This window comes from Zingiber officinale, chromosome 5A (assembly GCF_018446385.1).
Source record: "Zingiber officinale cultivar Zhangliang chromosome 5A, Zo_v1.1, whole genome shotgun sequence".
NCBI classification, from domain to species: domain Eukaryota; kingdom Viridiplantae; phylum Streptophyta; class Magnoliopsida; order Zingiberales; family Zingiberaceae; genus Zingiber; species Zingiber officinale.
The window spans coordinates 115,692,711-115,707,723 of NC_055994.1; the positions used below are offsets into that span (position 1 = coordinate 115,692,711).

The following is a 15,013-nucleotide window of genomic DNA, read 5'->3' on the forward strand; positions in this document are numbered from 1 at the left end:
AAACGACCTTGAAATGTTTTGCTCCTAGTGAGTGCATGAATTGACTGATCATGCTAACTGCGAAAGCGATATCAAGCCGCGTATGAGATAAGTAAATCAATTTTCCTACGAGTCTTTGATAAAGGTCCCTATTTTTTACTTCTTCAACCCTAGCAGCTTGTAACTTCAAGTTAGAATCAATTGGAGTCTCAACCATTTTACACCCCAGCAAACCTGTTTCTCTAAAGAGATCAAGAATATATTTTCTTTGATTAACAAATATACCTTCCTTGGACCTTGCAAATTCCATTCCGAGGAAATACTTGAGGGCTCCTAGATCTTTAATTTGAAATTCTTTTGCAAGTCTCCTCTTTAGGTCTGCTAGTTCTATTTCATCATCACCGGTTAAGATAATGTTATCAACGTAAACAATTAAAACAACTTTTCCCTTTTTGAATGTTTATAAAATATTGTGTGATATGCTTGACTCTGCAAAAAATCATAACTAATAACAGTCTTTCCAAAGTGTTCAAACCATGCTCTTGGTGACTGTTTGAGTTCATATCATGCCTTGTTTAATTTGCACACTTTTTCATTGCTAAGTCCCTTCTCAAATCCTGGCGGTAGACTCATGAACACCTCCTCTTCTAGATCACCATTGAGAAATGCGTTTTTAATGTCAAGTTGATGTAGAGGCCAATATGAATGTACGGGAAGAGATAACAGAATTCTGATAGAGTTTATCTTAGCAACTGGAGCAAAGGTCTCTTGATAGTCAATCCCATAAGTTTGAGTGAAGCCTCTAGCCACCGGTCTAGCCTTGTACCTTTCAATGCTTCCATCAGCTTTACATTTTATTGTAAACACCCATTTACATCCAACTTGTTTCTTGCCTTTGGGTAGATCAACTATCTCCCAAGTGCCACTTCTCCTTAAAGTATTCATCTCTTCCACAACTGCTAAATTCCAACTCGGATCATCCAACGCTTCCTGTATATTCCTTGGAACAAACAAGTGTGAAATCCTAGAAGTGAAAGCTTTATGGTTTTTTGACCGTCTTTGGTAGAAAAGATAATTTGCAATAGGATGATTAGTGCAATTTCGAACACCTTTTACAATTACAATAGTAACATCAAGATCGGGAATAGTAGGTGAAGAATTAGACACAATAAGAGGAATCAAAGCTAGACTTGTGATAGGGTTACCTGAAATTTCGAAGCCAGAGCTTGGTTTTTAAGACGGGTGTTGTGCAGGCTTGACATTCGAGTCTTTATTCCTCAGATGAAATCTCTTTCTAGTATAAACCTGAAACTCAGAATTCAGATCACGATCAATTTGTAGTATTTCTCCTCCTGATCGAGAGTTTCCAACACTAGGCACTAGAGGTGGGTGATTATTTTCAAGATTGTCAGGAAAAATGATATTGGGAAGTGAGTTAGAAGGTCTAAAAAATTATCTTTTTCTTCACTTGTCATCTCTCGAAGAGAATTTTTAGAAAAATAAGGTTTTGTTTCTAAAAAAGACACATCCATGCTCACAAAATTTTTTTTTGTTTGAGGATCGAAACACTTATACCTCTTTTTGTTTGACGAATAACTCAAGAATATACATTTTATAGCACGTGGTTCAAATTTTGAACGAAATTGACATGGAACATGAACATAGATAGTACATCCAAAAACTTTGACAGAAAAATCAGAAAATAATCTAATTTTTGGAAAAATTTTTTTAAGACAATCAAGAGGTGTTTTGTACTCTAACACCTTAGTATGCATCCTATTTATCAAATAAGAGGCTGTTAAAATTGCTTCACCCTATAAATACTTAGGAACATTCATATAAAACATTATGGCACGTGCTACTTCAAGTAAATGTTTATTTTTCGTTCTGCAATGTCATTTTGTTGAGGGGTATCTCGGCAAGTAGATTGATGGAAAATACCTTTTTCATTCAAAAAATCACCCAAGTGCTCATTAAAATATTCTGTTCCATTGTCAGAATTTAAAATACAAATTTTGGTTTGAAATTGGTTTTCAATCAGAGTGTAAAAATTTTTGAACACATTTCTCACTTCTAATTTTTTATTCATTAGATAAATCCAACATAAACGTGTATGGTTATCAATATATGTTACAAACCATTTTTTTCTAGAAAAAGTAGTAATTTTAGATGCCCCCAAATATCACTATGAATTAAGTAAAAAGGTTTGGAGGCTTGGTAATTTTTTGGCAAATAAGTTGAACGATGAAGTTTTGCAAAAAGATAAGTTTCACAATGTAAAGAAGAACAATCAAAGCCTTTAAATAATTCTGGAAATAAGATTTTTAGATAAGGAAAGCTAGGATGTCCTAATCTATAGTGCCATAGCATTATTTTTTCTCGAACTGAGTTTGAATTAATACTGTTAAGGCTCTGAGCTTTTTTATTACTAATAGGTATTTCATCCAAGTAGTAGAGACTTTCAATCATCCTAGCACGCCCAATCATCATCCCCGAGTCCTAGTCCTGAAATTCACAATGTGATTCAAAAAATATAATATGACAATTAGAATCTTTAGATAGTTTACTAACAGACAAAAGGTTGCAGGCTAATTTAGGAACATGAAGAACGGAATTGAGATGAAATTATTCGGTCAGTTTGATAAGTCTTTTTCCTGCAATAGGTGAAAAACTACCATCAGCAATTCTAATTTTCTCGTTTCCAGAACAAGGGGAATAAGTATCAAATAGGTGAGAGCAACTAGACATGTGGTCTGTGGCTTCAGAATCTATGATCCACGGAGAGGAGTTTAAACAGGAGAGAGCTTTAGACATGTGGAGAGCTTTAGGATTGCTACCTGTTTGTGCCAAGGAAACACTAGGAATACGAGATGAGAAGTTGAATTTTATCAACTTCAAGAGTTGATCCATCTGCTCTTTGTTGAAGGGATCTGAGTCGGTTTCTTTTGCAGTAGGATAACACATGTAATTGGTACTTATATTCTCCTCCATGGAGTTGACTAGGCATGTCATAACCATGGAGTTTTTAGCATTCCATCTGACATGCAGCGAATCATTAAGACCAGGAGCCTTGTCACTCGTGATATAACCGATTTTTCCTTGCCCACGGATATACATTCGGACGGATTGCGACCACTGGAGGAAGTTGTCACCATTTAGGCGGATGCTGGTGATCTGGACTGAATGATCCTTCTTGTTACCCGTGATATAACCGATTTTTCCTTGCCCACGGATATACATTCGGACGGATTGCGACCACCGGAGGAAGTTGTCACCATTTAGGCGGATGCTGGTGATCTGGATTGAATGATCCTTCTTGTTACCCGTGATATAACCGATTTTTCCTTGCCCACGGATATACATTCGGACGGATTGCGACCACTGGAGGAAGTTGTCATCATTTAGGCTTGTAACGCCCTGACTCGGGCGAGCCCCACCCGGATCGAACTGGGAACGCCACCAGAATTGCCCATCGGGTTGACGACTAACTCCGCAGACCACCAGAGGTCCTTTCAGCATGCTTTGTCCTCGCACGCACCCTGAAAAACTTCCTAGGAGGTTATCCATCCTCAGATTTCTCCAAGGCAAGCACGCTTAACTTTGGAGTTCTTAAGTTTGGGCTTCCGAAAATGAAGGTGCACCTTGGTGATATGGATAGTGTTGGACCCTGTGGTTGTTTTGATGTGATCAATCAAGATGGTTAGGTCCTGTTTTGTGTTTGATCCTTGTGTCTGAGTGTGCAGGAGCTTAGGAGCGCAGGAAGTCGAGCGGAAGACGCAGCTAGCGAGAAGGACGGCACGGGAAGGGAGCCGACGGGCTCGGTGCGTCCGAAGGACGAGAGAGCTTCGGAAGAGTACACCGGTGGGCGAGAAGAACGTGCGCGGCGTTCGAGGGATGTTAAGCCGGGGAGGAAGGCTGCTCGAGGAGAAGGCCGGGAATTGGGTTCGGGTGAGCCTTATTTCGGTTGGCCGCAATCACCTAAAAGAAAAGAACTTCGGAAGCTGAAGCAAAGAAGCAAGTGTGCTGGAAACACTGCTCAAGGCGCCTTCATCATGGCTTGAAGGAGCCTTCACCTTGAAGGCGCCTTCAGCTGGTCAAAACTGATCGTTTGCGCTGCGGATAAAGTTTTATCCACCCACTCAATGGAGGCGCCTTGGACCTCAGTTGGAGGCGCCTTGGACCTTCGAGATAGGATTTCCAGATGCTATATAAAGACCCCTGGAGCTAGGAATTAAACATCAACTCAGTATTCAACTCTTTAATCAATTCCTAGCAGCTTGTGAGTTTTCTCAGTGTGTAAAAAGGCATCTTCGCCTACAGAAAAGGAGATTTTTCTTAGTGCACGCTTTTCATCGCCCTGGATTATCAACCTTCTTGGTTGTAACCATGTTAACTCCCAAGTCTCTGGTTTCTTTATGTTTCCTTTTACTTTATTCTTATTATAGTTGCTTTTATTTTGAGTTGAAAATTCCGAGGAGGGTATACTTTCTTTTTCCAGGCAATTCACCCCCCTCTTGCCGACTTCCGCTGCACCTATACTTGGTATCAGAGCTAGACCGCCTCATAAGGACTAACCGTCGACTGAAGCACAACGATCAAGACGATGGCCGGAGCGAATATTCATCTCCCGAAGTTCGACGGAGACTTCGCAACATGGAACCGCCGGATGGAGGTATTTTTCAAAACAGAATTTGATATTTGTTTAATCATGAAATATGACTATGTAGTTCCAAAAGACAAAGAAGAATTCAACTGGACAAATAAGGAGCAGGCAGAATTCGTGGCCAACGGAAAGGTGGAATTCCACCTACTCAGCGTGTTGCCGCCCCAGGAGGTAAGTCGGATCGGGAGCTACGATTCCGCTAAAGACCTGTGGGACAAATTCCTAGAGCTTCACGAAGGTACCTCGGAAGCTAAGCTAGCGAGGCGCGAACATCCTCCGGACCCAGTTAACGAACCTTCGGATGAACAGCGGCGAGAAGGTAGCGCAACTCCAAGCAAGGATTAAGGAGCTAATAACTCAACTAAGCAATCTTGGAGAAGAAGTATCAAACCGGGACTCAATTCTGTACGCGCTCAACGCCTTCCCCAGAACTCCAGAGTGAGTCTCCTTAGTAGATGCGTACTACATCTCTAAGGACTTCGAGGTAAGTATTTTAGAAAATTTATTTTCTACTTTTGAACTTCACGAATCTCGAATTGCAGAGCCCAATAAAGTGGAGAAAGCAAGTCAAAACATTGCCTTAAAGGCAAGAACAAACGATTTTGACTCCGAAGCCTCGATTGACCAATCGGAAGCGGCACTACTGGTAAAGCGTTTCAATAAGTTTTTTAATTTTAATAAATTTAGATCGCAGGCAAAGAGGCATGAGCGAAAGAGAAGAACGATTCGTTGCTACAACTGCAACGAAGAAGGGCACATCAAAGATGACGGCCCAAAATTGAAGAAAAAGGAAAGAGTAAAGGAAAAGCGTCAATCTTCCTCCAAACAGAAGAACCTGAAGGCCACTTGGTCAGATTCGTCTTCTTCCGAATCAGACGTCGAAGCCTTCTCGGGGTTAGCGCTAATGGCTAACCATCAGCTGGAAGAAGAGTCAAGCTCAGAGATGAGCCTAGATGAAGGGGGAGAAACATCAGAGGAAGAAAGCTACGATGAAGGGGGAGCATCACCAAGTCAGGTAAGTCAGGTGCGTAATCTAACCCCTATTCAATTGTTTCAGTTTATCAAGTCTCTTTCTAAAGATTTATTTAAATTAGAAAAAGAGAATGCTGACTTAAATAAGATTTTAGATAAATTGAAATCGGAAAATAATAATTTAAAATTAGAAATTGAAAAATTGAAATCTGATGCATGTTTAAAAACAAAGGTTTTTCAAAAATCAAAACTTAAAATTTATGAAAAATTAAACTGGTATGTTAAACATCATCAAGGTCAACTTAGAAAAATTCCCAAGAACTATGTACCCCTAAGTATTTGACTAATCCAGTAGGAAGGAACCTCTATTGGGTTCCAAAATCAGTCTTAAATTAAATTATTTTTGGGCTTTCAGCGAGAAAATTAAACGTTAAAATTTCTTTATAAAGCTTTGTCTAAGAAAGTGGTTGTTGCTCCAATAACCAAGAAGGCCTAGTGCCTCGCCATGACCTGGAAGTTGAAATATTGAAATACAATGTTTAATTAACTTTCTGAAAAAGCATTAAACTAGAAGTAAATAATTCTTTGAAAGTTTTATTTTCCTTTGTCTTTGAAAATCTTCAAAATTTTTACTTAAGTTTTTTTTTTCATATTACTTAGAATTTTTTTTTTTCAAAATTCTAAAAATTCAGTTTACTTAATTTTTTTTCTAGAAAACTCAAAAAATTCATTTTGACTTAGAAATTTTTGGAAAAATTCATCTTGCTCGGAAATTTTTTCTAACTTAATATTTTGCTAGATATTTTTTTTAAAATATCATATTCTCTAATTATTACCCCGTTTTTGCTGTGATCAAAGGGGGAGAGAAAAGGTACAAGTTTAGGGGGAGAGAATTTTTTTTGAATTTGTTTTCAAAACTATGAGTTTTAAAAATATTTTTGAAAAATTCTCTTTAAACTCTTAATTAAATAGTTGCAATTTTATCTATTGCAAATTTATGCTTAATATATTAGTTTAGTAATTTTCTTTAAAATTACTGTTTGTTTATTTTTACCCTAACTTGAACTTGGGTTGATGCACATCAAAAAGGGGGAGATTGTTGGACCCCGTGGTTGTTTTGATGTGATCAACCAAGTTGGCTAGGTCCTGCTTTGTGTTTGATCCCTGTGTCTGAGTGTGCAGGAGCTTAGGAGCACAGGAAGTCGAGCGGAAGACGCAGCTAGCAAGAAGGACGGCACGGGAAGGGAGCCGACGAGCTCGGTGCGTCCGATGGACGAGAGAGCTGCGGAAGAGTACACCGGTGGACGAGAAGAACGTGCGCGACGTTCGAGGGACATTAAGCCGGGGAGGAAGGTTGCTCGAGGAGAAGGCCAGGAATTGGGTTCAGGTGAGCCCTATTTCGGTTGGCCGCAATCACCTAAAAGAACGGAACTTCGGAAGCTGAAGCAGTTCCCGGGCTCGGACCAAGGCGCTTTTATCCAGATCAAGCTGCTACGATCCATTGCACATGGATAAAGTTTTATCCACCCACTCAGGCGCCTGACCTTCCAGGCGCCCCGAGATAGAGGCTATATAAAGGTCCCTGGAGCTAGGAATTAAACATTAACTCAGTATTCAACTCTGTAATCAATTCCTAGCAGCTTGTGAGCTTTCTCAGTGTGTAAAAAGGCATCTCCGCCTACAGTAAAGGAGACTTTTCTTAGTGCACGCTTTTCATCACCCTGGATTATCAACCTTCTTGGTTGTAACCAGGTTAACTCCCGAGTCTTTGGTTTCTTTATGTTTCCTTTTACTTTATTCTTATTATAGTTTCTTTTATTTTGAGTTGAAAATTTCGAGGAGGGTATACTTTCTTTTTCTCGGCAATTCACACCCCTCTTGCCGGCCTCTGCTGCACCTACAGATAGTGCCATCTAACTTTTTAAGCCATACTTAACTAGAATCTCAGAACCGGGGTATTACAATCACCCCCACTTAAAGACACAACATCCTCGTTGTGTAACCACGAATCACACATAAATCTCAGAATCTCCCTCGCTAGGTGGTGCCCCGGGTACTCCTGCCACAGGCGCACTCACGGTCGCAAGGTCGCTCTGATACCATCTGTAACGCTCTGGCTCGGGCGGGCCCCACCCAGATTGAACTGGGAACGCTACCAGAATTTCCCATCGGGTTGACGACTAGCTCCACAGACCACCGGAGGTCCTTTCAGCGTGCTTTGTCCTCACTCGCACGCACCCTGGAAAACTTCTCAGGAGGTCACCCATCCTCAGATTTCTCCAAGCCAAACACGCTTAACTTTGGAGTTCTTAAGTTTGGGCTTCCGAAAAGGAAGGTGCATCTTGGTGATATGGATAGTACCATCTAACCTTTTAAGCCATACTTAACCAGAATCTCAGAATCGGGTATTACAATCACCCCCACTTAAAGACACAACGCCTACACAACGAATCCCACCACAACAGACAAATCCTAGAATCTCCCTCGCTAGGTGGTGCCCTGGGTGCTCCTGCCACATGCGCACTCACGGTCGCAAGGTCGCTCTGATACCATCTGTAACGCCCCGATTCGGGCGGGCCCCACTAGGACCGAACCGGGAACGCCACCAGAATTGCCCATCGGGTTGACGACTAGCTCCACAGACCACCGGAGGTCCTTTCAGCATGCTTTGTCCTCACTCTTTGTCCTCACTCGCACGCACACTGGAAAACTTCCCAGGAGGTCACCCATCCTCAGAGTTCTCCAAGCCAAGCACGCTTATCTTTGGAGGGAAGATGCACCTTGGTGATATGGATAGTACCATCTAACTTTTTAAGCCATACTTAACCAGAATCTCAGAATCGTGGTATTACAAGGCTGATGCTGGTGATCTGGACTGAATGAGAGTTGGAATGGTGTTGCAGGGTCTCAGAAGGTTTTACCATAGTGGCAGGTATTGTAGTGGTTTCGGACGTGACTTCTCGCATAGCTTTGATACCAACTTAGAAAATGAGGAAGAAATAATTTCTTATACAAAAGAATAGATACACGACTCTCTTGTTTATAGAGAGAATTTACAATAGAAAGGAAACTAATGAAAAGGAAATTAAATAATAAGGAAACTAATTAAAGCTAATAATTGACAAATGATCCTTTCTTATTTTCCCTGATTTGTATCTTTGATTTTAATGATGACAAGATTTCCAACGTAAACATATATGAGAATTGTTGTGAAAGTTCCTTGAGCCTTATTGATTACTTATTGAAAAGTGAATAATCGCCTTTGATTATTGATAACAGACCTTTAGAATAGTGTTTGAAAATGTGAAAAAACTTATAGTGTTCTCCCCCTATCAGTGAAGACCAAGTGGAGGTTCCATGTAGACAACTTCATGCAAATCTCTATAGAGGAAGGCATTTTGAGCATTCAATTGGTGAGTGGTTGTACCCATGCCGAGCAACAACGGTAGTAAGGAGACATTGAAGAGTTGTAAATCAAATATTATTGTTAGTCAACACTTTCAACTTGATTGCATATATTAGCATAGAGATGAGCCTTGTAGTATTCAATGGTTTCATCAAACTTATATTTGATTTTATAGGCCTATCTGTAACTGATCATTTTAAGGCTGATAGGTAGAGGGACAAAGCTCCATGTGTTATTGAATTGTAATTCGTCTAATCTTTTATTTATAATTTGTTGCCAATGTGGATCGATGACAGCGTGAGCATAAGTTTTGGGTTTGGTGTGATTTGTGATAACAACCAACAAAGTAGAATGGGAAGGTGAAAAATGCAAATAGGAAAGAAAATGGGAAAGTGGATATCAAATACTTATTATAGAACCTGGTGTCGAGGTAGACTGATTAGCTTGAGATGACATTAGGAAGTCTCTATGCCACATTGGAGGTCGCTTAGGTCTGTCTTGGAGGTGAAATAGTAGTAGTAGTAAGTACAGGAGTCTTTGAAAGTTGGGTCTAGTGGTGACTTCTGGTGTACTTGTGTGGACGTGGAAGACTAGGTAGTGTTATAGTGAACAAGAAGTATGATTTTAATGTGTGGGAGAGATGTGTTCATGTGTATTAGTTATTTCTATTTGCTCAAGTTGATAAGAACGAGTGCTAGAAGGAAATGGTGACATGATTGCCCATGTTTCTGTCATCTTGGTGAGGAAATTGGATACTATAAAACTAGAATTTAATGAGGGTTGGGGCGGATGAAAAATGGAAGGTGGTTTTATGGAACTTCATGTCACTGATAACAAATTTCTCAGTTTCCATATCATATAGTTTCTATCCTTTTTGTACAGTCGAATATCCAACAAAGATGCAATGTTTGGCACGAGATTCGAATTTATGAATTGGGTGTACAATAGCTGCATAGTATAGACAACAAAAAATCTTCAAATGATCAAGTGAGAGTGGACTATTGTATTGAATTTTAAAAAGTGTTTTATTTGAAAACAATGGGGATGGTAACCATTAATGAGATAAACAATAGTTAAGACACACTCATCGTAGAAATGCAAAGGTAAATGAGATTGAAAAAGTTGTGCTCGTGCCATTCCTCTATCTCAAATCTAAGGCTTAGTGATACAAAATTAATTGAAGTATATGGAAAAAGAACAAATCAGTCACACTTGCACAAGTGTTCTTAGCACCAACACTATCCTTTGGGCTCATCATTGATAAGGCATGGGAAAGTTGTTGAAGTGTTGCTCTATGGAAAATCCTTGCAAGACATTGATCAAGAATTTGGCTAGCGTTACTATGTCTTGTGGATAAAATTCCTGTGTAGATTGAAGGGAATCTATTGCATTAGTTGTAATCCTTCAATATCCACATTGTTGTGACATATCTTCATCTATTTTCAGTATATCCCCTTCTATCACAGTGTTTGTAATGAAGCTTTCACAGTGTTTGTAATGAAGCTTTAAAGTGCGATAGTTTTCAATTGCGTGGTCCTCTTTGTTACAGTGCTCACCTTTGATTTATTTGAGGAGTTGTTCGAATGATTCTAAATTGTAGTAGCAACGGAAAAGTTCAGTCATCTCTGATGTCATATGCTATTGCATTGCATCTTGGACGATGAGAGAATAGGTCGGATGGAAAAGTTCAGTCATCTCTGATGTCATATGCCATTGCATTGCATCTTGGACGATGAGAGAATAGGTCGGATGGATATCAAGCAGTGCGGTTATCATGAGGATGCTGCTATGAATACCATTGTAAGTGTCATCAAGGCCCATGAGGAATTGCATCATTCAATCATCTTCTCTTTGTTCAATGTGTGCTTTCATCTGGTTTCAAGAACGAATAGGTCGATATATATGATATATCTAACTCATTCCAAGGACTCTTGAGTTTTGTGAAATATACTGAGACTCATTGTGCCTAGTAAAAGAAAGGCCAATGATTTTTGAATCTGATAAATTTTTGGTGCATTTTTCTTCGAGAATTGGTATTTGAACTCTTCCCACACTTGATGTGCCGTTTTGGCATGAACACCTTTGGCAAGATCAGGTTCTTCCAAGCGAGTAAACCATTGTAGAATCATGTTGTTGCATTGATTCTAAAGAGCCTATTTTGTTTGTTGCTTTTGGTTGTTGTGTTACGGAAGGACACTTAATAGATCCATCAATGAAATCAATTTTATTCTTGGTTTTAAGGGCATGATGCCCCCACGAATTGGCGTAGTTGGTACCTGCATGGGTGTTTGCTCTAATAGGTCTTGAGGTCAATTCCTAGCGGGTGCAAAATGTCTCATTGGGTGCCTAACCTCCCCATGTAAAGGGCCGCTATGCCAGGGCAAAATGCCCCCCATGATTTACCTACTTGTATCTTGCCATGGGGCTGGCGATACTTGGTCGTTTGGGATGAACGATATCACCTTTTTGCTGCTCCAATGGATTTACTCCATGATGAATAATTGGAGCCATTCAACTTCGTTGGATGGGAAAATCATTGGGGTGATGTGAATGATAGATGAAATATGGATTGGATGAACCCATGATTGAAATGGTGTCATTGGTGTTTTATTGGTTGATTGAATGGAAGCTTGCTCGTAGAGAGAATAAGCAAGGGTTGTGTCTATCAACAATGGAAGAAAATTGGGTTAAGGTTTGGAGATACAATTAGGATTAGCTCCGAGACCATGTCAATAAATTTTAGAGGAATTGATCTCATTGATTTATTATCATTGTGCAATATACAAAAATGACAAACTAAGTCTAGGTTTAGAGGTTGTAATCCTCTTTTTTTAGAAATTTGATTTAGAGGGTTTGCTCTGATGAGACCATGCTAAGAAATTTTAGAGGAATTGATATCAATTGTTTTATTAACATTGTGCAATATACATAAATGAATACATAAATGGCAAACTAAGTCTAGGGTTTAGAGGTCGTAATCCTCTTTTTTGGGAATTTGATTTATACTAATAAGTCAAAAATGGAAAAGGCCAATATATAAGTATTAAAGATATTTTCTAATACGGATATCTATCTTAATTTTGTGCCTTTCAATTTCTCTGTTTTGAATAGCATGTGTTTTAAGTATTCTTGTCTGCAAATCTGTCATCAAACTTGATGTTCTTGAAAATTTTCATAATTGCAGATAATCCTATAATTCACAGAGATATAAAATCATCCAATATCCTTCTGACCAATAACCTACGTGCAAAGGTTGCTGATTTTGGATTTGCCCGACTTTTTGCAACGGAATCTGATGCCACTCATATATCAACCCAAGTAAAAGGGACTGCTGGCTATTTGGACCCAGAATATCTCAGAACTTACCAACTTACAGTGAAGAGCGATGTGTATTCATTTGGTGTATTGCTGATTGAATTAGTCTCTGGGAGACGCCCTATAGAAGCCAAGAAGGAGCTCATGGAACGGGTAACAATAAAATGGGTGAGTTTCACAGTTTCAGATATATGCTTCTTACAGCCAAGATGAGTTTTTAAATATAGAACATCAGGAGTCAAAATATCGATCCTTCAAAAGACAAAAATGTTTTCTATTGTGAGTAAATAAATGGGTAGCTTTTGCTCTGGCGGGAAAGTTGAAACAAGTTAAGATGAATGCGCTCAAAATATGATCCTCAAAGGATCATTTTATTGACATTCAATGAGTCTAATTAGCAACAACTGAGAAATACCCCTCCTGACTACAAAGCATCAACTGCTAGTTCAAATGTGTATTGATTACTCAGGTTTGGCTACTACATGGAATGTTTTGTCACACTCGCACTTAGTTGTTATTATGATACATTTTCAAGGGTTGTTCATTTAAATTTCATATTAGCAATCAAGGCTTATCATGTCAACAGTCTTCTTCTGGCTGCAGAATCTGTGGTTGTAGGGCTAATATATCACTACTAAGTTCACAAAAATAAATCTGGATATTCCTAAATACTTTGGTTGGGGAGAATAATCCAAAAATGTTTCAGTTCCATAATTTTGGTATTTATGTGTTCTTTATTGGTTTCATTTGTTACTTGGCTGTGAATATCTTTAGTTGGTTTTGGTTTATGGTTGTTTGAACTTCATCCCTGTTCCACTTCACCAATAAAACAGGCTATAAAGAAATTCACTGAAGGAAACAGCATACAGATTCTAGACCCAAATCTTCAGTCAGGTATGGCAACTAATTTTGCCTTGGAGAAGATCCTTGAACTCGCGTTGTTGTGCTTGGCTCCGACCAAGAGGAGTCGACCTATCATGCAGGAGTGCGCAAAAATCCTATGGACAATAAGAAAAGAATACTGGGAGTTGTCAGATTCTCACTTCAATCCTGTTTAAAGAATTAATTTTTCATGTATTGTAATATGAGAATCAAGATCAGATTATATAAAAAGTTCTTATGTTCATATAATTTGATTCTGAATTCAGTTGTTAATTGCATTGGATGGTTGAATAGTGGGATAATGCCTATGCCAATTTTGTTTTCCTTGAGTCTCTAGAAGTTTGCTAGTGGAAAAATACGAGCACAGCTTGTCAAACAAACAAAAAAAGGCGGGAGGAATCCATTTAATAGCCAGTATCAAGTCTGCTCCGTGTCAGCAAATGTGCCTATGTGGTTCCACCCTAAGCTACCCCAGTCATCTTCCTAAGTCACCAATATTCAGGTTTACTCGATCGAGCCGAGCCGAGTTGCTGAGCTGATCCGAGTTGCTGATCTATTGATCTGCCGAATTGCCTGAGGACTTGAGAGCACTCAGGGACTTGAGTCCGAGTGCTCATCTCTCGACTACTCGAAAGATGAGGGCTTGGGAGCTCGAGCCTGAGCACGTGTGGAATTTTATGGAGACTGAGACTTATGGTAGCTACCTGAAAGATGAGTTGCCGACTACAATGTTTATTTAGCTTTGCCTCCAGTTGACATGGGAATCTACCTGGAGCTCTTGAAGTCGAACTAACAACCTGCATAATTTGAGTTTACAACATTATAGTATGGTAGCTAAGTTGTCGACTTTACCTGCTAGCTATTTGATTGTCTCTCCTGTGGTTTAATGTTGTTGCTCAGACTCCACGATTTGTTGCCTAAACTCTTCGTTCTACTTAGAATGAGCTGCAATGAAGTTTTTTAGCAAGGTTTCCATGTTGGATTTTTGTGCCTGTTGAAATCTCAGTGGTGGTCACAGCTAGTTGTAGTTGATGACATTCACTTGCTCTAACTGTACTTGTGAAGGTGTAACCCCTATTTAGCAATTCACAATTGTATGTCTCGTTGAACCACAAATCTCACCAGAAATATTAGTAACATTCATAGCACTAATATTAAATTGGTCAAACCTTCGAGTTAGAGCGTCCATCTTTACTGCAATAAGATCTAAAGCATTCACATCATACTTATATGTAGTTTTTATGGGATTACCTCTTTCATTCACCCATTGATGGTGATTCCATGTAGGCTTCATCTAATATTTTATTCATCAAGGCACTTCCAACAACTGAATCCAATGAAACCTTGGTCGAGTATGTGATCCCATGGTAGAATGTGTTGATAGTCAACCACCTTTCCAGTCCATCATGGGGGTATTGTTGTAACAACCTCTTGAATCTATCCATGCATCAAACAAGGTTTCTCCTTCCCTTTTCTGCAAAGCTTATGATTTGGTTTCTATGATGTTTTGTTTTGCTAGGAAGAAAATACTTATCTTCCAGTTGATCCCATGTGGTGATACATCATGGTGGAAGAGAATGCAACCATGCTCTAGCCTTGCCACTTAGAAAGAAAGGGAACAATCATAACCTAATAGCATCTATAGAAGCACCGTTAAAATTTAGTATTTCATAAAATTCTAAAAATACCTCTAAATGCATATTTGGATTGTTCGTATGTGTGCCTCTAAACTGTTGTTGTTAAATCAAGGAAATCAATGAAGGTTTCAGTTCAAAGTTGTTAACATCAATTGGAGG

General features: G+C 39.2%; 1 protein-coding gene and 1 non-coding gene across 2 annotated transcripts in view; both read left to right on the forward strand.

Annotated features, from left to right (window-relative positions):
- The window catches only part of LOC121981439 (calmodulin-binding receptor-like cytoplasmic kinase 2), a 37,413-nt gene extending 23,935 nt beyond the window's left edge, over positions 1 to 13,478 (forward strand). Inside the window, exons 5-6 of the mRNA XM_042533957.1 lie at positions 12,205 to 12,503; positions 13,169 to 13,478. Of these exons, the coding sequence (XP_042389891.1) occupies positions 12,205 to 12,503; positions 13,169 to 13,393 (524 nt within the window). The 3' untranslated portion in view covers positions 13,394 to 13,478. The remainder of the gene's footprint in view (positions 1 to 12,204; positions 12,504 to 13,168) is intronic.
- A 1,137-nt stretch (positions 13,479 to 14,615) lies between these two features.
- LOC121983615 lies at positions 14,616 to 14,722 on the forward strand. Its single transcript, XR_006112642.1, has one exon. It is a non-coding gene; the product is annotated as a small nucleolar RNA R71 (small nucleolar RNA).
- The last annotated feature ends 291 nt before the right edge of the window (positions 14,723 to 15,013 follow it).